At 46.5% G+C, this 25,411-nt stretch overlaps 1 protein-coding gene across 2 annotated transcripts in view; it reads left to right on the top strand.

The window, feature by feature from the left end:
- MAP3K3 (mitogen-activated protein kinase kinase kinase 3) overlaps positions 1-21,376 on the top strand; it is a 40,831-nt gene extending 19,455 nt beyond the window's left edge. Inside the window, exons 7-17 of one of the 2 annotated variants that reach the window (XM_051640370.1) lie at positions 295-415; positions 4,514-4,647; positions 5,681-5,742; positions 7,304-7,371; positions 7,581-7,673; positions 9,036-9,227; positions 11,351-11,499; positions 13,668-13,799; positions 14,438-14,567; positions 16,171-16,348; positions 19,000-21,376. In XM_051640370.1, coding sequence (XP_051496330.1) covers positions 295-415; positions 4,514-4,647; positions 5,681-5,742; positions 7,304-7,371; positions 7,581-7,673; positions 9,036-9,227; positions 11,351-11,499; positions 13,668-13,799; positions 14,438-14,567; positions 16,171-16,348; positions 19,000-19,228 — 1,488 coding nt within the window. In that variant the 3' untranslated portion in view covers positions 19,229-21,376. Of the gene's footprint in view, positions 1-294; positions 416-4,513; positions 4,648-5,680; positions 5,755-7,303; positions 7,372-7,580; positions 7,674-9,035; positions 9,228-11,350; positions 11,500-13,667; positions 13,800-14,437; positions 14,568-16,170; positions 16,349-18,999 lie in introns of both variants that reach the window. The other variant, XM_051640369.1, reaches the window with a different exon arrangement.
- Positions 21,377-25,411: the final 4,035 nt, after the last annotated feature.

Here is a 25,411-nt window from a genome sequence, read left to right as displayed (position 1 = left end):
GTGAGTGGTTGGTTGGCTTCAGAGGTGGCTGCTGGTGGAAGACAAACATTGAGACTCATAAATCCTGCCTTCAGTCTGGGGCAGGAGGGCAACATGCTCTAGCTGCTTGACTCCTGGTGTACACCATGATTACAAAGCTTGCTTTTTCACTTCTTTGTGCTCTGTAAGATTGGAGGCTCTAGAGCTGTTTCTCAGCTACTTTCTTGCTACTAAACATCATCCTTTTGAAACTGTGGCCAGACTGCTTGAGCTCCTCAGTCTCATTTTCTCTCATTTTTTCATTTTACCCAACAGACCAGTTCTTCACCCCATTCTGGACTGCCCAAACAAGTCAGGATTAAAACTTCCCAGTCTGTGGGGGATGTGAACACACCCTATCAGCAGCCAGAACCCAGAAGTAGGCACCTGTCTGTCAGTGAGTATTTTTGCTATTTCTGCTTGTCTTTGCTTTGGGAAACATATCTTCTGGTCACTATTGTTTATGGTATAGCATTTATAAAAGCCTTGAGAAATTGAAAGGTAATTCCAGGACAAGGCAGTTCATTTTCAAAAGCTTTTAATATGTTTATAATAGACTGTTTCTAAGTTCCTTGCTAAGTTGTTGAACAGCTGAGGGCCTGCCTAAGGGGATGTCCTAAAGCCAGATTCATTAGGTTAGAAATTTGGAAAGCTTACATGTCCATTAAGCTTTTTATTTAGATTGGCAATTTCAGTTCATGAAACCTAGTTGTGACTTCTTTTTTTTATTATTCTTATTATTTTAACGTTGGCTTTTGGAATCTCCTCACTCCTGTAATCAAGCATATCAAGCACAGGAATTGCCACTGCACATCTAGCCAGTGCTCTGCATACTGAGTTCCCTAACCTTTCTGCTAGCTTAGTGAGCTCGTGTTTAGTGAAAAGATCCTGTAATTTGTTTCATTACTTGTATCTCTGGTGGATTTGCCTGAGTCATCCCAGGTTCTGTGTTGTAACCCCCTGTCTGACTCTGCAATACTGTTCAAGTCTGTGGTCAAAGAATGCTCAAAGCTGTCAACTTTTTATATGAAAAACTAAAACATCTGAAACTGCTTCCAAGACTTTTGGGTCCAAAAAAAAGAAAAGAAAAGAAAAGAAAAAAAGCAAACCCAAAACTGTGGTTTAGAATCTGGTTCCTTTGTGTGAAGTTCAGCGAGCAATGGAAGAGCAGGAGGAAGGGGAACAACAACCAAGTTCTGCAGCATGAGGGCTGGAGCCTGGGATGGTGTTTTGTATAAATGTCTTTTGCTTGAGAAGTGAGAAGAGCTAAATGTTGCTGGAAACAGAAGCAGAGGATGGTTGTGTCTGTTACAACAGCTATTTTAGGGCTTGTCAGCCCTAATGCTTCAGATGGCAGGTGCTGCAAATCATGAGGGCACGACAAAGAGCTGGGAATGTCAGTTGTTTTGTTTCCAAGTTCTAAACCAGCCCCTTCTGTGGAAGGGGAGTGCTTTGGTTTCATTACCTGTGTAAACTTGAGACATGATCATTACAGGGTTTTAGATCAGTCTTTGCAGTGCAATCTTAGTGTCAAATAATAAATTTGATTAAACTAGAACAGCCAGTCTCCTTACTGGGAGGGTCTGAACCAGAGTCAGATCCCACACTGTTCTGACCACAGGTAATAAGGAGAGTTAAGCTCAGTAGAGAAGAACTTGGGGACTAAACTAGTAGTTGTCCATACTAGACTTGTCTAGCAAATCTGTTTGTACCCTGTCTAGTGTCTGCTGATCCTCTTTTGTACAGTTTGCTTTTCTGAAGTAGCAAACAAACAAAGAAGTACTGAAAGCTCATGAAGTACGTGAGGGAAACTGGGACAAAAAATGTTCCCATACATTCTAACTTAAACTTAATATGCATTAAAAGAGCAACATTCCTTGGTCCTATGAAGAAGGCAGCAGTATCCATGCATGCCTGAACACCACATTTCTTTTTTCACAGAAAAATTCAATGCCAACACTATTTTATGTGCAAAAAAAAAAGGAAATAAATCTCCTTTATTGGCACTCTGAGATATCCAAATGATGATGCCAAAGCTAACAGGCTGTGCTGAGTGTCTGTTGTGGGGAAACTGTGTAGTAATAGGGGGCCTCTTCTGTATCCCAGTTGTACAGACTCTTTCCTCCTATCCCAGCTTGTGGATGCTTCCTGATTAGCCTGTCATTCATCCTTCAAGAGAGCACTGGTTTTATTTTTCTGAACGTGTTCAAAGTACCAGACTGCTACATTATCAGGAGGTCCAGAAGAGTTCCAGTTCTGGCAGGAGTTTGGCAAAAGCTCAAGTCTTGAATCAATTTCTTCTTCCTTCTCTTTTCCTCTCTTTGATTTGGAAAAGGAACGTTTCCTAGTGTTTCAGGCACAGAGACTTCCCTGCTCACACCACGTCAGGCAGTCCTGCAGTGTCCAGCACAACTTCTTTGCATGCAGGAGGTACATCTGGGCAGTTCCTGTCTTCTGAAGTGGACAACCCTCAGGCCTGTTGTCACCAGCTCAGAAGTTTGGAAGTAAAGATAACTATTCTTTTTTTTTAAAAAAAAAAAAAAAAAGAAGAAGAAGAAAAAAAAAAAAGTTGCTCAGCATTCTGGCAGCACTTGTGTTTTTTCCACTCACTTCCTTTGATATCCATTGATTTAGTGCTGACTTCCTTTTCCTGCCAGTCCTGGTGGCCCTTCCACAATAGGAGCTGGGCTGGTGCCAGCAGGACTTGGGCTCCCTCCGGCCGCCGTGGCATCGTGTCGGAAAGAGTGAAAGTGCTCCCGGGGCTCAGGGGCAGCCCCTGAGCACACTGGCTTGTTTATCTCCACGTGTTTATCTCACGTAAAGTCACACGAGCCCCGTGGAGCTACTTGGGAAAATCATAGAATCATTCAGGTTGGAGAAGACCTCTGAGGTGATCGGGTCCACCCGTCAGCCCCGCAGCACCCTGGCCACTAAACCGCCGCCTGAAGTGCTACGTGCACATGTTTTTTGAACACCTCCAGAGATGGTGTCCCAGCCACTGCCCTGAGAAGCCTGTTCCAGTGCCTGACCCCTCTTTCAGTAAAGAAATTGTTCCCAAGATCCAATCTAAACCTCCCCTGGCACAACTTGAGGCTGTTACCTCTTGTTCCATCACATGTTCCCTGGGAGAAGAGACCGACCTCCCTGGCTCCAACCTCCTCAGGTCATCAGGTCTCCTCAGCTTCCTTGTCTCCAGGCTGGACAACCCCAGCTCCCTTTAGCTGCCCCTCCTCAGACCCTTCCCCAGCTCTGTTGCCCTTCCCTGGACACGGTCCAGCCCCTCAATGTCTTTCTTGTGCTGAGGGGCCCAGAATTGACCCCAGGATTCGAGCTATGGCCTCACCAAGTACCTCTCAGCAGCAGATGATTTTTTCACCCCCCATGTGCTCTAAGCCAAGCCAGCACTGGGTTTTTTTTCCTCCTGCAGTCCTCTGAAAGGTGTGTGCTCTGGTTCTCAGCTTCTGCTGATGTTTCCCTTCACTCTTTATTACAGTCACTTCTGCAGAAAATATTTTCCTTGGGACAGTATCTGCTGATCTTTACCCATCTTTCATAGCACCTGAGTACACACAGTTAATTAAAGACAGCATCATGGAGAGCAGAGCGTGAGAGCTGATCTTCAAACACTGTCCCTGACTTCATGGGTGACCTTGAGGAGATTGGCTGGACCACAGCATTTCTTGGAGCTCCCAGTGTGAGTTAGTGGGAGCTGCAGGTGGACAGGTCACTGGAAAAAGGGGTTGTGTGTCTGCCTGTTTCTCAAGTATCATCTTCTTTGAGATCTGCAAGGAAAAAATAAAGCCTAGGGGTGAAGTTTCTCTCAGTAGAGACTACAACAGGAACTCCTTAGGTAGTGCTCCTAACAGATAAGTAAGATATTTTCCTCATCCTTTGGCCCCTGAACATTCTCTGGCCATCTCCTGATCTCATCTAATTAACTGCAGAGTTGACCTTCATGTGTGTTTGCCTGAACTGGTCCTACAGTTTCATTTTTTCACCCAGCAAAACAGAATTTTGGGGGTTATTTACAAAGGTAACAGTGCTCCTGGGTAAGGTTGAAATTGCTTAGTGTGAATATAATTAGTTCAGCTGATGATGATTTCAGGAGTGGTGCTGTCACTCAAGGTAGATGATACCAGTTGAGGCAAACTTATTAATCAAGACAGAAGTTTGGTTGCCCTGACAAGTGTTTTGTTTAGTGGAAATGAGCAGTGAAGTTCATGGCCAAATCCAGGGATTGCTGGAGACTCTGCCTTCCCTGAGATACTGAAATTATGCTCAGAAAGTTGAGTAGAAGAGGTTAGAAGAAGGTGACTGCTCTGCTAGGAGCTTCTCCAAGAATCTTGTCATGCCCAAAATGGCAGCACAGCTGCTCACTGGATGGTTTGGGTTTTGACCTGGTCTGGCATTAGAGGTGGACATTTGGATTTTGTGTACATCTGTGTGCAGTCTCATTTCAAGAAGCATAACAAAAATATCCTTCTTTCTGGCCCAGGTTCCCAGAACACAGGCCGAAGTTCCCCCCCTCCTGGGTATGTTCCAGAGAGGCAGCAGCGCATTGCCCGGCAGGGCTCCTACACCAGCATCAATAGTGAAGGGGAATTCATCCCAGAAACCCATGAGCAGTGTGTAAGTATGAGCATTAGGGTGGAAAAAGAAGTTCAAAGGAACTTTCTGCTGCTCTCTGGACCCTCTTGGGAAATCTTAGAGCACCTTCCAGTGCCTGAAGGGGCTCCAGGAAAGCTGGGGAGGGACTTGGGACAAGGGCAGGGAGGGAGAGGACAAGGGGGGATGGATGAAAACTGGAAGAGGGGAGATTGAGGTGAGACCTGAGGAGGAAATTCTTGGCTGTGAGGGTGGTGAGAGCCTGGGCCAGGTTACCCAGGGAAGCTGTGGCTGCCCCATCCCTGGCAGTGTTGAAGGGCAGGTTGGATGGGGCTTGGAGCAACCTGGGCTGGTGGGAGGTGTCCCTGCCCATGCAGGGGGTGGGATCTAGATGATCTTTAAGGTCCTTTCAAACCAAACCATTTTATGATTCTCCCTCTCAGAATATTCACTAACTGTAGTTACATCACAACCTACTGCTACTGCTCTTTTCATTTAAACTATGCTTCAAACTTGTTAGTAGCTGTGCAAGTGGAAAGCCTTTGTTGGGCTGCCAGAAGCAGTTACCATGCATGTTGGGCATTGTCTTTCCACCTCTGAATGAGCAGGTTTGGTTTGCAGGACACATGTAGGCTCAGGTTTCCTATTCCAAGGTCTGTGTGACCCTCCTGCATTTGAACCTGGTCTCTCCATTCAAAAAAGGAGGAAATAAGGCCAAAGAGCAACATGCAGGTGGAGGCAGCAAAGCAGGAGCACCAGCAGAGACTCTGTTCCTGATCCCAAGTCAGTTGAGATCAAAACACAGCACAAGGCTGACTTAAACTTTCCTTTTTCACAGCAGAGTCCTTTGACACTTAAAGTAATGTCTCAATATTGGTGTGTCCTTAACAATTTCTGTGAGAGAGAAAGGAAAAATGTTCATTCTAAATAGCTTTAGACACCCTTCCTCACCTGGACATCCTCCAGGGAAGCAGTAGTGCACTCTGATCCTCTTGCAGAGCCTCTTTTAGGCATTAGACTGAACTGATGTTGCCATGGGATTTCTTTTGTGTTGCAGATGCTGGACCCCTTAAGCAGTGCTGAGAACTCTGTGTCAGGAAGCTGTCAGTCCTTGGACAGGTCAGCAGACAGGTACAAATGTACAAGCTGGTAGAAGCTGTGCTGAAATCAAAATGCCAGTTGTACTTATCCAAAAGTCTGGTTTCCATCTCATACATTTCCTTGGAGAGAAATAGGAACTGATACCCCACCTATATCCCAGTACATTTTTTAGAAAGAATTAACTCCATCTTCAGGCTGTTTTCTTCTCTGGCAAAACCATGCACCAACAGAATGGTGCTGTGTTAGAAATACTGAGTTCTAGTGGAGCCTGGACTCTGAGAACATCTGCCTGCAGGGTATTTAAATCTCTTTTAGACAAGGCTCTGCTTGGTCATTAACAAAAAACCAAAAACCAACCTATGATAAGGTTACAGAAATGTATCATTACATGAGATTCCTGTACCTTGCAAAATCTAGCATAAATTCCAAAGGTACACAGAGGGGCTCTTCCTTTGATGAAGAGTTTGTCATAGTTAGATGCTCTAGATCTTTTCCTTTCCTTTCTTTGCTGTTGGTGTTGCTTGAGGTGTTGGTGGGCAGCCCTGGGTTCTACTGAATAGCAACAAGGGCTTCCCAGCACCTGCTGTGTTTGGTTTCAGCAGGTTTTTAAGGTTCCTCCAAGCTGATTTCTGGAGGTAGTGTGTGCTTTTATGTCAAGCACTTGAGGTTTGGTTTTGAAGCCATTCACTTCCTCCAGTTTATGGAGTTACAAGGGAGCACTTGCAGTTAACCTGTGTGTTCCTTATTTGGGGGTGAGGATGCTGCTGATTTGTTACCTGTCCTCCCCCCTTTCCCTGCCCTAAGTGGAGGACAGGAGTTGAAAAGCCTTCCTGCTTTTTCCTGATAGGAGTGGGCATCATCTGGGGAAGCTGGTGTGCTTTGTGAGGTAGGAAGGAGGCTCTCTGGGGACTCTGGAACCTGTGTCAGGCTCACTGCATTTACACTGGTTAACAAGAAAAAACACCAGGGCAAATAACATGGCTTTGGCATAGATGGAGTTTGTGTAACCTCTCCAGACATGTTAAAGGTCTTCTGCCAAACAAGGGGCTTGCCTGAGGAGTCCTGCTTGTTGGGGAGAAGTGCAGGAGTTCAGTGTTAGAAGCAGTGCTTGTGTTTATGTTCATCTGCTGCTCATAGAGGGGAAAACGTGTGGAAGTTTTCATGACAGGAACTCTTACCCCTCAGGATAAAGCACCTGGGACAGTGATCCCAATTCTCTGCTGCCCTCTCAGCACTGTGCTCAAGCAGAACCCTGTTCTGCTCTTCCTCTTTGCCTTGATTTTACCCTCCCACTTGACGTGGCTGAATGTGGCACTGGATCTCAAACCAGAGGCTGGAGAACTGCTGAATTAATGGCACAAACTGGACAGAAAGGACGACTGCCCATGTTGGAAACCACTTTGGTTTGCTGGGGCTTAGCCTGACTTCAGCTTTGCAGAAGTAGCATGAAGTGATTGCAGGGACATGGGTTGGAGAATCACCATGACTGATGTGCAAATATATTGGCTTGTATTTGAAGTCCTTGTAGGTTTCTCTCTCCTAGACAGCAACACTTACTCTTGCCTTCTCTCTTTAATAGTCCTTCTTTTCGGAAGTCACGGATGTCAAGGGCACAAAGCTTTCCTGACAATAGACAGGAATTCTCAGGTATGTCAGTGTCCAGTATAAAGATCATTTGATCCAGACATTTCCTGCTCTTTGGCTCCCCTCCATTCTTGCTGGGGTTGTATAAAGTCCACGTTGGTAGCAAAGCTGTGGAGTTATTTATTACTCACCTCTTCCTACAAAAAAACCTCTGTCCTTGGAATGTGTACTCTTGGAAGGAGCCTCACTTCTTTCTTTCCATCTCCTTCTAGACCGGGAGAACCAGATCTATGACAAAGCTGGGAAGGGTGGGACCTACCCTCGGCGCTACAACGTCTCCATGCAACACAAAGACTACAACGATGGTAAGTTGTCCTCAGACCTTCCATCCCAGCCTTGAAGAGGAAGGTGAGGCAATAGTAACCTCCAGGGGCGAGTCCTTGCACTTAGTGCTGGAGTGAATGCTACCCTGAAGGAGGAAATTCTTCCCTGTGAGGGTGGTGAGACCCTGGAACAGGTTGCCCAGAGAAGCTGTGGCTGCCCCATCCCTGGAAGTGCCTGGGTTCTGTCAAAGCTTCTGCACTAGTACTTACCTGCTTATCACACAGTGAGGATCAACGTGAAGCACTGGTCATGTTGGCCCTTCCTGAGCTGGCGCAGCTCTGCTCTGGAGACAGGCTGGGAGAGTTGGAGTGTTCAGCCTGGAGAAGAGAAGGCTCCAGGGAGACCTTAGAGCAGCTTCCAGTGCCTGAAGGGGCTCCAGGAAAGCTGGGGAGGGGCTTGGGACAAGGGCAGGGAGGGAGAGGACAAGGGGGAATGGATTTAAACTGGAAGAGGGGAGATTTAGGGGAGACATGAGCAGGAAATTCTTGAGTGTGAGGGTGGTGAGACCCTGGCCCAGGTTGCCCAGGGAAGCTGTGGCTGCCCCATCCCTGGCAGTGTTGAAGGGCAGGTTGAATGGGGCTTGGAGCAACCTGGGCTGGTGGGAGGTGTCCCTGCCCATGCAGGGGGTTGGATCTAGATGAGCTTTAAGGTCTCTTCCAACTTAAACCAGTCTGGGATTCTTTGATTTTCATAGCACCCCACAAGAGCTGTTGGTAATTCCTGGTTTACTTTGTCCTTTCTGGGAATATCCAGGCTGAGCAGTGGACATTGTCACTAGCCTTGGTCATATACAATTCCTCCCTCAGGGATTTATTATGCTTTGCTAACTCACAATGCAAACTTGCTTCTAGATCTTTTTCATATACCAGTGACTTAAAGAATAATGTCTCAGCTCATCAGGTAGCTTTATGCAGATTAATTTGTCAAAGTGACTTAAGAGCTGCAAGTAGTCACCATCTTTGTTTATGGCTTTTATTTGCAAGTCCAGACACATTATCTAGAAAGTCATTCTGTCTAGAAAGTCATTCTGGAGCTCCTGGGGCAGCCTGTGAAACAGATTTTTGCTTTGGAAGGCAAGTTGAGATCTTTCAGCACTGAAATGAGGCCATTACAAAGTGTTCTCTCCCATCTTCTTTGGGAACGATCCAAAGCTGCACTGAACTCAAGCAGCATCAGCCCTGAACTGTTACATTTTTGCACTTGGTTGGGCAGAAGATTCTGCTCCCTGGGATCAGCCCAGACCATGTTTTGTTCTCTCCCTTCTCTTCCTTGCTCGGTCTCCAGCCGTCGCTTTCTGCTTGTAAGCAGGTCGTTGATCAATTTTCCCTTTTTATTCCCTGCAGGCAGGAGGACATTTCCCAGGATACGGCGTCACCAAGGGAATCTTTTCACCTTGGTCCCTTCCAGTCGTTCCTTAAGCACCAACGGGGAGAACCTGGGCCTGGCCTTGCAGTACCTGGACCCCCGGGGGCGCCTGCGGAGCGCGGACAGCGAGAATGCCCTCGGGGTGCAGGAGAGGAACATTCCCACCAAATGTGAGCCTGGTGATCACCTGGGAAAGGCCTGCTGGGGTTAGGGGCAAGAAAGGCTTCTAGGAATGAGCTCCAGACCCAATATTTTAGCGGAGCTTGAGTATAATAAGCTGTTCAAAAGGATGTCATTCCATGTGTTGAGACCGGTCCCAGCGATGTGACAGGTCCTCTTCTAAGAATCTGGCCTTTCCTTTAGCAAGCATTCCTACAGGAAAGCTGGAGAGGGACTTTTTACAAGGGCTTGTAGTGAGGAGACAAGGGGGAACCATTTTAAGCTGAAAGAGGGGAGATTGAGGTGAGACCTGAGGAGGAAATCCTCTGCTGTGAGGGTGGCGAGACCCTGGCCCAGGTTGCCCAGGGAAGCTGTGGCTGCCCCATCCCTGGCAGTGTTGAAGGGCAGGTTGGATGGGGCTTGGAGCAACCTGGGCTGGTGGGAGGTGTCCCTGCCCATGCAGGATGTTGGATCTAGATGATCTTGAAGGTCCCTTCCAACCCAAACCTGTCTGGGATTCCTGGATTCACTGGAAATTGAGCAAAGAAGTAAAAAACCCTGTAAGTTGATTTGATCTAAATGATCTGCAGATTCTTAAAAGAGTCAGACAAGCTTGTTTGTTTTCTTCATACATTAACATTTGTAGTCAGACATGTGGAGTACAGTTATTTTGGTAGTTAAGGGCTGTATTTATTTCAGTTGCTTATTAGCAGAAAGATTTACTTCTATATTAATAGCATTCCTGAGTTGTTTTTTAGGGAACTTTGTAATAAAAAAAAAAAAAAAGAAATGGAATATAAATCATTACTGATGCAGTTGAGATGCCCCACACAGTAATTTAAGGATCAAAATGAAGACATTAATGCAGCAAAGTAAGCAACACACTAAAACACCAACTGGCAGTAAATCTGATTAAATTAGATGTGGCAAAGCTAATCTCTCAGCTCTTTTGTATTTTCACACTGTCCAGATGGCTGGTTCCTGTCTTTGTTTTTAGAGTTTCTTGTTAGATATAAGATAATTGGATGCATTGCACTGCATGAGTCTGGTTGTGTCCTTTTCCAAGTCAGAGCTAAAGCACTTTAGAAGAAGCCACTGGAGGTGGCTGCTTGACCTGGTTCTCGTGTATATTTTTATTAGAGGCTGATGGTTCAGTAGATAAAGTTACCCACACTGTGCTCACATTCTGGCTCCTGCCCTGTCAGTGTCTAGTAGGGAATTATGACTCCTCTTTTTCCTGCTGTTGAGATAACCTTGCAGTGAAATGCTTCCTGGAGGAGAATGAACCCCAAACTAATCAAGGGTTGACAGAGAACTTGGAAATAATGTTCTTCAAGTTGTTCCAGAAACTTTCCACTCATGCCCAGTTGGATGCAATTGATTTAGAAAGGGTATTTCAGCTCTTCCTCTGATGCTTGTAGTAACTGCAGATCAAGGGTTGGAAGAAGCTGTTTAATTGCTGCCCAATCTCTTGAGATGGTGATGTTGTAGAATCCACTCTGCTGGTGGAATGAAATTTCATCAACTTGATTGAATAATTTGTAGTGTATCTTTTGCCAAGATACATTTTGTATCTTGGCAAAATGTTTCACCATTTCATGAGAATAGGACACCAGTTAGCAGGTTCTGAGAGTCTGAAGAGTTGGATTCTGTCCAGGGTTCTGCCACTAACTCCCTTGCCCTGGAAGAGTTCTTTGTGTCTGCTTCTTCCACTGCAAAACCCCTGTTTCAGTCCAGTGGGATAGAGATGAGTCTTCAAAAAGATCAGCATCACCTGAAGGGACTCCAGGAAAGCTGGGGAGGGACTTGGGACAAGGGCAGGGAGGGATGGGATGAGGGGGATGGATGAAAACTGGAAGAGGGAGATTGAGGTGAGACATGAAGAGGAAATTCTTCCCTGTGAGGGTGGTGAGAGCCTGGCCCAGGTTGCCCAGGGAAGCTGTGGCTGCCCCATCCCTGGCAGTGTTGAAGGGCAGGTTGGATGGGGCTTGGAGCAGCCTGGGCTGGTGGGAGGTGTCCCTGCCCATGCAGGGGATTGCGACTAGATGATCTTTAAGGTCCCTTCCAACCCAAGTCATTTTGTGATCTTTAAAAAGTACCATGAGAAGTGACATGATCTCTGCTCGTTTTTTAGCTCCGAGTGCTCCAATAAACTGGCGCCGGGGGAAGCTGCTGGGCCAGGGTGCCTTTGGTCGTGTGTACCTGTGCTATGATGTGGACACGGGCAGAGAGCTTGCAGCAAAGCAGGTCCAGTTTGACCCAGAGAGTCCTGAAACGAGCAAGGTAATTTTCCTCACAACTTCTAAAATCCATGATGTGGGTTTTGAGATCCTGTAAAGTGCCTGTATCTGTCCTCGAAAGTTGGCATCATATTCAGGTTGTACTAGGGTTTCAAGCCATGTGGAGAGGAGTAGGAGTCATTTAAAAATTACTTTTCCATATTACTAACTTCAGCTGAAACTGAAATCCATTTTCTGGCTTCATTTTTGGCTTTCCCTTCTCAGCTTTTTGGTTAGTTGCCAGGTTACTTGAGGAACACTAGACTGCCCTGTGTTCCTGGTGAGACATGGATGTGAATGAAACTAAACCCAGAAGGAGTAAGACCTTTTTCTTTTTTAAACAAAAAAGCTGCCTGCACTTGCAAAACCCACTGTCTGGGCTTAGATGGTGGTTAAACATATTGATATCAAGCGTATTAATTACTGGTTTCCACTTCTGAATTCTCCTTGTCCTCAAAAACCAGCTGAACTGTGGTGTGTAAATCAATCAAGAGCAGTGATGGGACAACTCAGTAGAAACAGTGGGAAGAGGATGGGAAGGGGCACCTTGAAATGCTGGGACAGCACATGACTCCCTGCACAGTGGCAGCAGCTGGAATGGCTCTTGGGTTCTTTGCTCGTGTTTTAACATTGTACTAGTTTCTCAATAATGAACAAACTCACTTTGAGCTGGATTAACTGATCCATGAAGATTTAATTATTCTGATTTTATCTGGGATATTGGTGCCAAGGTAAGTCCTAAGTTGGTAAGGTTTGAGTTCTACCATGTCTCTGTTGTAAATCAGGCAGTAACTCTGAGCCAAGGAACAAGCTGGATTGTGTTTTCAAGGCACTGAAGCTCCAAACCTGAAACTGTTGGCCCAATTAAGCAACTTCCTCTGATTCCATGAATTTCTGCAGCAGCCAGGTCCTTGCTCCTGAAGAGCTGCATCCTCTCCCAAAGTGAGAGCAGTGAACCTGGCACCTTCCCAGGCAAGAGTGGGGAGAGTTAAGTGGGAAAACCATAATTCTTATATCCATAAATCCTCGTGCTCTGGTACCTTTGATGTTCATCCTGTTCATTCCCTGGATTCAGCAAGAACCTGATCCTTTTCCTGGGCAACAAACACCTATGATTCAGTGTGAAATTGTTGGATAACATTGAGCCTTTCACTGTGATGTCCTGTTGTCTGTGGCAGGAACAAAGCAGAGAATCAGTTTCATGTGCACAGCTGCAAGTTGTTTGAAGTAAGAGAGGAAACTCCTTCTGAGGTTGATTCAAGTAAAATCATCAGTGGGAATGAGAACTGGGTGACTGAAGAAGTTGGGATCTCTTAGCACCTGTAGTCTTGCTGTCTCATGGGTGGACTTGCCTACAGGAAGATACCTTGTAATTCTGTGACTGTTCAGAGCTTTGTCGTAATTAACACTCTGCCCTCAGCTGGGTGATCAGTGGGCTTATGTCTGGGTTGTGTGAGAAAAATGGTTCCAACCAGCTTGGCCAAAGACATTCAGCTGGCAGAATCAAGACAAGAAACAAAGTGTTTCTGGTCCAAAATCCATATATGATACTGCCTGGGTTCTGTCAAAGCTTCTGCACTAGTACTTACCTGCTTATCACACAGTGAGGATCAACGTAGAGCACTGGTAATGTTGGCCCTTCCTGAGCTGGAGCAGCTCTGCTCTGGAGACAGGCTGGGAGAGTTGGGGTGTTCAGCCTGGAGAAGAGAAGGCTCCAGGGAGACCTTAGAGCAGCTTCCAGTGCCTGAAGGGGCTCCAGGAAAGCTGGGGAGGGACTTGGGACAAGGGCAGGGAGGGAGAGGACGAGGGGTAATGGTTGAAAACTGGAAGAGGGGAGATTGAGGTGAGACATGAAGAGGAAATTCTTCCCTGTGAGGGTGGTGAGAGCCTGGCCCAGGTTGCCCAGGGAAGCTGTGGCTGCCCCATCCCTGGCAGTGTTGAAGGGCAGGTTGGATGGGGCTTGGAGCAGCCTGGGCTGGTGGGAGGTGTCCCTGCCCATGCAGGGGGTTGGAACCTGATGATCTTTAAGGTCCCTTCCAAACCATTCTGTGATTGTATGATTATACTTCTTCAGTGTAGTAGTGGCCTCATCCTTCCTGTGGCATGGACAGATTTATTAGGATGGAATATTTCCTGGGGTCAGAACCTTATTTTCTCCTTCAACATCCATAGGAAGTGAGTGCCTTGGAGTGTGAAATTCAGCTGCTGAAGAACCTCCAGCACGAACGGATTGTTCAGTATTACGGCTGCTTACGGGATCGAGCAGAGAAGACCTTGACCATCTTCATGGAGTACATGCCAGGGGTAAGAGCTGCCAGGAGCAGCCCAGTCACAGATCATAAAGGGAGATGGATGCTTTTATCAGTTGGTTTATTAGTTGCTGTGATTACCTTCACTGTGGCTTTATAATATCACCACTTTCTTTTTATTTATGCCCAAGTCACATCTTTGTTTAGTGTCTTGTGCTTGAAATACATTCTATTCATTAGTCACTAACACCAGCTCTTTTCTGCAGCCTTAATTTGTTCTAACAAAGTACTTCAGAGGACTTGAGCCAACTTGTAAATCAGGCTAACTGAATTAGCAGAGTTGTCTAGTACAGCAAATTAGGCTAAAACTGACCCTGAAAAACAGGAGACTTTTGACCCAGGGCAGTCTGCTGCACTATTTTATTGCTTGTCTTCACAAAGAGTTGTACCAGCACAGCTCAATGATGGAGGAAGCAGACAGATTTGACTGTAAAATGTGTCCTTGCTTTTTCTTCAAGGGGGCTCCACAGGGCAGAGATGCTCTGAGAGCCTCACAAAAGGGCTTTAGAAGCGGCCAGAATTCATCACTGTGCTGGATGGGTGTGTAACACAGCTCGTGGGAATTGAATGGAGCCTGCAAGATTTGTGGTTTGTCATCTCTTTGCCAATCCTTTCTGTTTGCTTTTGGTGCAGGGGTCAGTGAAGGACCAGCTGAAGGCCTATGGTGCTCTCACAGAAAACGTGACGCGGAAATACACCCGCCAGATCCTCGAGGGAGTCTCCTACCTTCACAGCAACATGATTGTGCACAGGGACATAAAGGGTGAGATCAGCTGGTGATTTATGTGTGTGCCACGTGCTGGAGGAACTCTGCCAAGTGTTAAGAATTCAGGATCCTGGCTGAGGCTTCTGAACGTGGCTTTGCTCAGTTACCCCTTTTTGGTCTTGTATCCACGTGCAGGGTTTAGGGAAGGTTGTGTTCTGGGCTGAGGGAGGGAAATTAGGCTGTTCTCTCTACATGACCTGAGAGTGTGGCAGTTGGATATAGCAAGGAAGACTGGAAGCTTCTAATAGTTAGGAATACTCCTCTCTAATTCCTCACCTTTCTCTCAGACCCCATCAAGATGAGGCTGAGTTGCTACCTGACTTGCACTGCCCCCATAAGGTGGCACGCTCTGGTCCCTGTGAATTCCCTTTGATGTCCTCTCTGTTTGGCCAAAGTACCATTTCAGCTGGTAGGCACACCAGTTGCCATAAGAGCTTCATGCCTGCTCTTGACAATCCTGCTTACCTCAAGATCTTGTGACTGTCCTGCCTCTTCTGTGTAAGAAACCTCTAAAATCTTCCATGTAGAGACCCTGTGATTAGTCCTTCATCTTCCTCTTCCAGTGTAACCCCGTGGAGCCAGCCAGTCTCCCTAAGAGTTGCTATCACAGATGTGCCAGACAGCACTCAGAGTTTTCTGTGCTGTAGAGGGACCAGGAGGGTTGCTCACTGCAGGAAAAATATCCTCTTGTTCCTGCCTGTAAATCTTCCTTGCCTCCCCTCCAGGCTGGCAAAGGGAAATGAGCTCCTGATTCTTGAACAATACCTCGTGTACTGCTCATGTGATGTTCTTTATCAAATTTTCTCCTACCTGGTGGGTTATTCACTAGTTTGCACCCATCTTCTAAGCCAAACTGTTAACTTGCCCTCAGGGTGCTGGGTGGACAGACTCATCACTCTGAATTTAGCTCTTCCAGTGGGGAAGTGAAGGGATAGATCTCTCTCCCAGCACAAGGAGAAGGAGCTCACTGCCCAGATAATGGCAACACGGGCTTCTTGATCTCATTGTGGCTTTGGAGGAAGAATTGTTTTTTGTGTGAGGCTCAGTTTGTGTCCAGATACAAGCTAAGCTCTTGAGTTTGCTTTTTACCCCTGGTGCTTCACGTTCAGGACCTCTGGCCAAGTGAAGTGGAGACTGACTTGTTTATTGTAGGAGTTCAAAGCAGTTTAATTAGCTACATCTGTTCTGCAGCTGACCAGAAAGCAATGGTTATTCTTCCCAAAGCAGCATCCCAAGAAAATCCTTCTCCATGTAGTATCCAAGCCCTTGGCCAGGGGGCCCTGCATAGGCTGGCTGAGCTGTTTACAGCCAATGTAACAATGATGGTGCTGACTCAGCTCTCATTTCCCTTCCCCCTTCACTTCCTTGTGTTTTTCCCCTGAAGTTTTTCCCATTTGCAGCCATTAGCAGTTGGCTTCTCTGCAGCCTGAAATAAAGAGATGATGTTTAGCAGGTCACCTGAGGCTTTGTGGGGAAAAAGCCACACCACGAGCCACGGGTACTTCTGGGTTGGATATCAACTCTGTAGGCTGCAGAGCCAACAGCTGGATTGCATGAAAACAGCTGTCTCCATTCTTTGGTTGTTTCTTTTTTTGTCCAGGAGCCAATATTCTCCGTGATTCTGCTGGGAATGTGAAGCTTGGGGACTTTGGGGCCAGCAAAAGGCTGCAGACAATCTGCATGTCTGGCACGGGCATCCGCTCCGTCACTGGCACCCCGTACTGGATGAGCCCAGAGGTGATCAGTGGAGAAGGCTATGGAAGAAAAGCAGATGTATGGTGAGACTTGAGCTTTCTGTCCCTAGATTTACAATTACCATTTCCAGCTTTTCTGGAGGGAGATAAGACACACACACGTTTGTCACCCACGTATCCCAAACCAGATTCTGTCTGGATCGAGAGTTTAATGTGAACTGTAGGAGTTGATTGGAACTCCAGGCATGACCTGCTGCAGCCTGTGCTCTGCAATGTCAAACTGCTCTTCTAGTTTTTTTAGGAAGAATTCTGTGTTTCCTCCCTCAAACTGAGAGCTGGTTTTCTGTTTTCTGAGCTGTGTGAGGTTTCCATCCTCTTATAGCCCTTACAAGAGAGAATCAATTTCCACTTGTCCTCCCTCAGGCTGATTTTGTGAGCAGTGTGAGGTTTCCATCCTTCTTTTATAAGAGAGACTGAAGGGTGATTAGGGAGAGTCCATTCATTTGGTTATAAAATGAGAGGTGTGCTTATAACACACTGGAAATGAATAGAATTGAAGCTGTAAAGGAAAGATGGCCCAAACCTGGAACAACACAAAAGACAGAGGTCAGATGAGAGGTGATCCGAGCTATGCATGAATGGAAACTGCAGCCATGCTATTATTGGCATAGCCAAGAAAAAAAAAAACAAATCTCTATTAAAGGGGAAGAGCAAAATGGGCCTGTGTCAAAATGTTCATTTTGGAGGCCTTAAAAAGGTGAGATGATAAAACTAACCCAAATGGCAGCGACACAGGTTGGTTTGTCTCTCCACAGTAGAGCAAGGCCTGTGCTGTTTGCTCTACAGACAAGGAGTGGAGGCAAAGCTGAAAGGTGTCTCGGAGGCAAAGAGTTAAGTCCTGCAGACTCTCCCACTTGGGATGTTTAGGGAGAGAGTGGAGCACGTGCCCTTCCCCCTGGGTTGATGCAGTTGTGGATTTCCTCTTGGTGCCTCCATGGGCCCATTCCCATCAAAGCAACGCTGCCGTTGGCCGGGCTCCAGTTCCTACAATCCTGATCATTATTTTGCGGGGGGGGCAGAATTTTCCAGTGCAGAATTGGTCCCACAGTGGATGCATATGACCCAGAGGCTCAAAAACGTAACAAATCTACCCCCCTGGCTTTCTGCCACTGCTGCAGGCCCCTCTCCAATTTTCTTTTTCCTAAATAGCAGAATATGTGAGCTATTTGTTATTGCTGGAGTGACTTGACATGAAAAACATTCCTGCTGTTTGCTGAATATCTTAAAGAAACCGGATCTGCTTAAACGGTATAAATCAGTCTAAACAATAATATATCCCTGCTTGCTCTTGAGCAAACCCCCAGCACTTCAGCACACATGGTTTGCATTTTCTGTACTCTCTTCTAGTCAGTCTTAAATGGCTGGAAACCAGTGTAAAATTTTCACGTTGGATTTTAAGCCTTGTCAAGAAGTCATTTCTTGCATATTCACTGGATTTGATTCCTTTCCTTCCATGTCTTGGCAGTTGCTGCACGTCTGCCTCTGAAAATGTCTTTGCTTTTCACTTCAAAAGAGGGTTTAGTTGGAAGGTAGAAAAGGCAGTTTTGCCTTTTTAAGGGAACGATGTGATCAAAACACAGGACTGGATATTAGAAATTCACTGACTGCTTTTGCTGAATCTGTGGCCTGGAGGAAGCAATTCATCCTTTTTGAACAAGAACCAATCACTGCAGTACTACAGAACCCACCTTCCCTGTGACAGCATTGGTGTCACACTCACTTCAGAAGGTGCCTCAGCCATCTCCATCCCATAATCACCTTCTTGCCCTGAATTACCCTGCAGAGCCCCTTTCCCCTTCACTGGGGAGTTCTGCCTTCATGCAATGATGCATCAGCCCTGCTGGTGTTTCAACTTAACTGCCTTCTCAGTTCAGAGCTGTTATGGCTTTAATTATTTTTTGACTGCCCTAGTTTCTTGTGAAGTAGAGATGATATGGGGGTTTCTCCCACGTGGGCCTCCTGGGGCTGTGCATTGAAAAGGGATTTTGCCAGAATGGCTTTGTGGGGTCAGCAGCTCTGATTCACTGGATGGACCTTGGTTAAAAAGGGTGTTTTCTACCTTGCAACTCAGCAAGTGCCTTTGGGAGAGAACAGCAGCAGCAGCACCTGAAATTTTGCCAAGGTCTGACCTTGTGCACCTCTGCTCCCCTGTTGTTCATGTAAATGTTTTCTGAGAGTAGAATTTGAGCAGAAGAGAGCTGGACAGATCATGGAATGGTTTGGGTTGGAAGGGACCTTAAAGATCATCTAGATCCAACCCCCTGCATGGGCAGGGACACCTCCCACCAGCCCAGGCTGCTCCAAGCCCCATCCAACCTGCCCTTCAACACTGCCAGGGATGGGGCAGCCACAGCTTCCCTGGGCAACCTGGGCCAGGCTCTCACCGCCCTCACACTAAATGAGGCAGGTCACACTTCACAGCTCACAGTGCTGCAAGAACCTCAGTGGGAACCAACCTCCTCTACTCATCCCTTTGCTGCTAGCCTGGCAGTGGTGAAAGCAGCAACCTTGGCCAGTGTGGTTCCAAATCCACACACACAGGCTCTGCTGAGCACGGAGCTGCCTTCAAAGCAGCTCTACCTTGACGCTGGCTGCTTGCAGGTTCTCTCTGACACTGCACATTATTGTGTGAGTCACTTTTCACTCTTTTTTTTCCTTCCTTTCTGCTTTTCCAGGAGCCTGGGTTGTACTGTTGTGGAAATGCTGACAGAGAAGCCACCCTGGGCAGAGTATGAAGCCATGGCAGCCATTTTCAAAATCGCCACCCAACCCACCAACCCCCAGCTCCCCTCCCACATATCAGAACATTGCCGGGACTTTCTAAAGCAGATCTTTGTGGAAGCCAGGCACAGACCCTCTGCTGAAGAGCTGCTCAGACATCAGTTTGCACAGCTCCAGTACTGAATTACCTCCCTTGCTAATAGCAGCTCCTGCTGGGCTTTTGGTGCCCCGTCTGGTCTAGTTGCAACGGCCCGTTGTGGTGCTGCATCTTCAAAATGCCAACTCAGCCGTCCTAGTCCTCTGGGGAAGTTCAGCCAAGGAATCTAGGGTCTGCTCTTGTGCCTGATACCTTTTGTTTGCTGGACTAGTGTTTATTCTACCGACAGCTGTCCAAACAGAGCTGCATTTTTGCCCTAGTTACCTTGATGTGAAATTGCAGGCCCAAGACGGGGGAAAAGAAGAAGTGTCTCACTGGTTGAACGCAGAAGAAATCTGAACCAGAGTGGGAACTGGAAGAGCTACTCTCTTCAGAAACATGCAACAGCCATCCAGACCAGCTCTCTACGTGTGGGTCACTGTTTTCCAGACTGCTGGGGCTTTAGAGGCATCTATAAGTACATGAAGCCAGCAAAAAGCCATGTGTCATTGAGCATGCGCTCGCTATATAATGATATATTTTTCTTCTTAAGTATTCAGCATCTGAAGGTGTTCAGAAAATATTGATTCAAAAGTATGTGAATAGTGTTATTTTATAATGAACCCCTGGGTTTTGGGGTGAGGGAGAGGTCTTTCTAGCTAAATGTCAGGATAATCAGTAGAGTTTCAGCAGAATGCAATCACTCCAGGACCTGAGATTAGGGCTTTCCCACTGACATGAGAAAATCCAGAGCTTGATTTCCAAGGCTTGATCTGTCCTAGTGTTCCGACTGTGTTGGTTAGTTTATGTCCTCTTAGCCAACTAATCTGTGCTCCCTGGGACTGCTGGGTCCAAACAAAACCCTTCTGGAAGGGAGTTCTGCAGAACAACTTGCTGTGGCACCTATCTTTTTGGCTGGTAACTTCTTACCATCCCTTAAACCAAAGATGGTTCATCTGATGCCCAGGAATTTCCTTCAGGAAAAGCTTCTTTGAAGACCTGGCCTAGTGGAAAATGGAGTTTTTCATGGGGAAAATTTTGCTGGTCACTAGTTTTACTTGTGCACAGTAGGGCAGAATTGAGCTCACCCTTTCAGTGTGTGTGTTTTGTTTTACAGGTGTTCATTTAGGGTTTCCATAAAGTATTAGGGTCCTATTTTCAATAAGCTTTTGTACCAGTGAAATCAAACAGTAAACCAGAGAGAATATTTGTAATGTTAACATATTTCTGAAATTAACTGGGGATGCCCTGAAAGGTACCAGCAAAACACCCAAGTGATTTTGCATTTGAAAGGTACCACATCTCTGAGAATGGAGCTCCTGATGATTTACTGGCCTCAAATATTGTTGATTTGGGCACTAAGAGTCCTTATTTCCCTCATAAAAGACCAGCAGTTTTTAAGTGCTGAGGATTCATGGAGTTATCTGTGTGAAATGAAACTAAGAAAAGCAAACGTAGTAGCTAAAATGCTGTTTGACAGAGCAACACTAAAAGTGTTCTGCCCTTGTATTGAAACCAGGCTGAGGGTCCACCTGCCTCCACTCTTCCCTCCAAAGGAAACTTGAAAATTGCTTTCATAATGCAGTGAAATCAACATAAAACTCGTGATGAGCAGGATTGAGTGATTATAGCAGGAAAAGGCAAGTTTTCATGAAACCAAGTTCCTTGAACATGTGCTAAATAATGTGTTTAATTAAAAGAGGAAAAAGAAGAAACCTTAAAAACCCCAAACAACCCAAAGCCCTGAAAGGGTTTAACAATCAAGTGTTTTTTTCTGTGCCAAACTCAGAGCAATGTGTGATCAGTGAAAGCAAGTCCAGGCCCTCCTGCACCACTGCAGGGATGCACTGTTTGGGTTGCAGGCACTTAGGGGGATATCCTTCATGAAAGCTCTTGTCCCATAATTTATTTAATTCTAGTCAGAGCACTTCTAATGATCTTTTCCAAACCTGGAACTCGACTCCAAATGGTCAAGACACATGGCCTGGCTTTTGACCTGCACTTCAGTGTCTCTGTTCTGGGAAGTGTTTGATGCTGCTTTGCTGCAGGGTGAAGGGCTGAGTGTGCTGCAGAGGAATCATGGACTGGTTTGGGTTGGAAGGGACCTTAAAGATCATCCAGTCCCACCCCTGCATGGGCAGGGACACTTCCCACCAGCCCAGGCTGCTTCAAGGCCCATCCAACCTGCCCTTCAACACTGCCAGGGATGGGGCAGCCACAGCTTCCCTGGGCAACCTGGGCCAGGCTCCACCACCCTCACAGCAAAGAATTTCCTCCTCATGTCTCACCTCAATCTCCCTCTTCCAGTTTTCATCCATCCCCCTCATCCCATCCCTCCCTGCCCTTGTCCCAAGTCCCTCCCCAGCTTTCCTGGAGCCCCTTCAGGCACTGGAAGGTGCTCTAAGGTCTCCCTGGAGCCTTCTCTTCTCCAGGCTGAACACCCCAACTCTCCCAGCCTGTCTCCAGAGCAGAGCTGCTCCAGCCCTCCCATCATCTCTGTGGCCTCCTCTGCACTCTCCAGGAGCTTCATGTCCTTGTTCTGTTGGCCACTCCAGGATTGGACACAGTGCTCCAGGTGGGGTCTCATTCCTGTAGCCTCAGTGGCAGGAGTAGGGTGGTCAGCACTCCTGGGGACTCAGTAGCACTCTTCAAGCCTTGCAACCAGCACCTAAATATACCAAAGATTGGGATGTTTGATCCATCCCACTTGACCCTGCAGTCATACAGCAACGATCAGGAGTGTAGGTCTGTGTAGGTTTCTCTCTCCCCTTGGCTTGTCCTCACCAAATTGAGACCTTCTTTTCCTTGCTATCCCACATGGTGTATTTTGGGAGAGAACAGGGGCATGAGGAAATGGTGTCACTTTTAATGTTTCCAAGCAACTAAATCCTCAGGATCTGTTGTGGCTTTTACCTCATATGCATCATGGAAGGCTGTTCCAGAGCAGAGCAAAGAGCATCATGGACTGATGGGCTCAGTCCTCTCCCCACCGGATCTTCTGGTCCTTCCCACCACCTATGCTGAAAATGTGCCTAACTCTGTGTATACACCTGTATTCCAGTCTGTATTAATGGAAGTAAATAGCAATTGTACAGTGACAGAGAACATGGGGTGCCAGCTTGGACTTCTTGTATTCCAGAACCTGACCCAATGCCACCCGTTCGGCACAGGAACAAGCCAAAGCATTACTTGTATGTTTGGAGATGCACTTTTATGAATGTAGTTTATATCTCTTTTTTAGCTCTTTTTACATCATGTAAACGGTGATGCCTCATATTTTTTTGTTTTGTTTTGTTTTATTTATATCTTTAAAAGATCATATTTGGTGATTTTTATATATATCGACTGTTACGGGGTAGGGGGGGAGGATGGGAAATAAACTTGACGCCTTTATGAATTGAAAAAGGAAAACAAACAACAACAAAAAAGCAGCTGGTTTTGCAGAGAATTTGCTGATGGTTTATAACGAGTAGAGCTGAGCCAAAATGCATCCTTTGTTTCCTCACAGCCCCCCTTGGTTATGGAAAAAAGGAAGCTCTGGATTCTCCATCCAGTGCTACGATGAAATCAGCTTGGGGCCAACCCCTCAGCCTGGCCTCTCAGCACAGCCCTGGCAGCCCAGAAGTTTCAAGGGGACATCAATGTAATGATGCCTCTAAATTGAATTCTGTCTGGCCTCTTTATCCTGGCAGAATTGGGGAAAAAATACCCACCAAACCTGGGAGTTGAGGGGAGAGTGGAAGAGGAGTGCCAGGCTGACAATAAGTTATCGTGTCCCTTCCAAATGTCACGTTGTGGTTTCTGCTCTTCCTTTCAGAGAGGGGGGATATGAAGTATTTGGGACCCTCCATGGATGGAGCTGCAGAAATGGGGGATATTCTGGTTGGAGAAAAATATTCTGTAGGAGTCTGTTTACCCTGAAACAGCAAGAAAATGTTTGAGGTTCCCTTCAGAGAGGAACTTGAGGGATTTGACTCTCCCTGAGCTTGTTAGGAAACAAACTGTTGGCATTTTGGTCTTGGTGTGACGATTCTGTGCATTCCAGGTTATTTGCTTCTTCTCCAGCAAGTCTGATCTTTGCCTTCTAGTGATGCAGCAATTTGGAATTTGTTTCATAGTTTTGCCCTAGCATTCCAAAGGAAGATGCTCCAAACAGCTCCCGTCACCGTTAATTACCAAAAGAAAATTGTCTTGAGAGGAAAAAATTGGTACCTGCTCAGGTGACACAGGTTGTTTCCAAAGGCCCAGAGAACTAGGATAACTTGTGAAGCCTCCATGAACGTGTGTCCCTGCTGTGCAGACTGTTCTGGTAGGCAAAGGCCAGAGCTGTACAGAGGGGCTGAATGAGATCCCAGTGCTTAGGTTAATATCTGCTGAATAGGCAAGTTTTATATATTTGAAATATGTACAGTCCTGGAGCTGTCCCTGTGGTGCCTGCCCTTGGAACTGGGATTATTCAGCCTGTCTTTAATTTTCAGGAAAAAAAATAAAAAGGTGTCCTCTGTGATTGAATGATGTTTGGGCTTCAGGTCTTCAAACCCCAGCCTAGTGCAGGAGCAAATCTCACCGAGCAGCTCTGAGTTTCCTGGTTAGAGAAGGCAGGTGCACCTAAGGGGCAGTTCAGAAATGAAGAAAAGGACTTTCTTGACTGACATAAACTGCAGGGCAGGGAGAAATTGCTTTAACCTGGATTGTGCAGAAGACCTTGAACCAGTAGTCTATATATACCGACCGGGGGCTTGCAGTGCAAAGCCAGGCCAATGTATCGTTTTATTTACAATAAAATTATCATTTATATGAAAGCCTTTTTGCTGGTGGTTTGCAATACACTGGCTCCTGCTTCCTGAGTAAGTGATGCCTCAAGATAAGTGAATTTAGTTTTTCTTTACACCAACTAGTTAACCTCCTGACTGAGGACCTTAACTGAAGGAGGAAATTTTTTCCTTTCAGGAATTTGTTCTTGGGGACAGATGGAGAAGTGTCCTTTTTGTGAGGCATTGCTGCTTGGATCAGGTAAGTGTGTGTCCTCCACAAGGCTGCCTCTGAGGAAGGTCACACTCATCCATTCTCACTCCTCAAAGAGAAGGTAGAATGGCTCCATCCCTCTTGTTCCTGCTTAAAAATAGCAGCATCTTCATTTCACCTTGCAGGACTGTAGCTGGACTGGTTTATTGGCTCTTCACATAGAGATCCCACTGATGGAGAGCAGGTGCTGAGCTGTGCATTTGGATTTTGCTGTGGTGGTGAGTTTTTTGCTCCAGGTCTTGGTCTGTAAATGTTCTTGCTTCATCTGTGCCTACCAGGGCATCAGGTGGGGAGAAGGTCACAAGACCAGGAGGGGATGATTTGTGTGATAATGTCCAGTTCCCTGCTGTGTTTTGCTTCAGCTGGGATCTCTCCAGGAAACACTCCAGAGTAGCTTGCTAAGGGAGTAACTCCAGCTCTAGCTTGTTGGAGCTCAGGCTCCTTGGAAATGTATTTATTCTAAATATCCACAAGGAGTTGAAGGTTCCTGAACTGTTTCTCCTTTGGTTGTGTTGTCGAGATGTTTTAGAAAGCAGAAATTGGGAGAAGGCCTCTGGACTTGAGACAAATGGGAGGTACCATGAGCTGGCTTCCAGAAGTGAAGCCTCCCAGCAGAAGTGGAGGAATCTGGATAGCCTTGAGCAGTAGCTAATGAGCAACCACATTTCCAAATATTTTCAGGCTGTAATTTTTTCCCAGCATGCTGGAAATAGTGCTCCTATGAAACTCCTCTACACTACTTGCTGAAAGGCCCAGTTTTTCCTGGTGGTGATCTGTTTACTCAGGTCCTAATCCTTGGTGTCACAGTCACTTCAGCAGTGATTTAAATGCCACCATGGCCCCTTGAGATGCTGGTGTCCACCACAACCTTCCCTCTGATGGCCTTTTCCCAGGCCGTGGTGTAGCTGGTTGCTGTGTCAATTCAATACTGAGGTATTTGTTAATGTGAACAAGGAAGAATAAATGGGTTACCAGGGTGATGCAATTGAAAGCCCTGCACGTGAAACAAGGTCAGGTGTGTGTACAGCTTGTGTGCTGGTTTGGAATCAGCAAGAGCTGGACCACTGGAGTTGTCCCAGAACAAAAATGTCACGTGGGAGAAGAAATAATCACCTCCTGCTGCTTCCTGACACGCTCCTGGTGTGTGTTAGAACCTGAAAATCCTGCCTTTGCTGTAGGAGGACCTGGGAAACTCAGTTACCTTT

This window comes from Apus apus, chromosome 25, assembly GCF_020740795.1.
Source record: "Apus apus isolate bApuApu2 chromosome 25, bApuApu2.pri.cur, whole genome shotgun sequence".
NCBI lineage: Eukaryota > Metazoa > Chordata > Aves > Apodiformes > Apodidae > Apus > Apus apus.
Note: the sequence above shows the minus strand (reverse complement) of the source record. Positions and strands in the feature narration are given on the sequence as shown.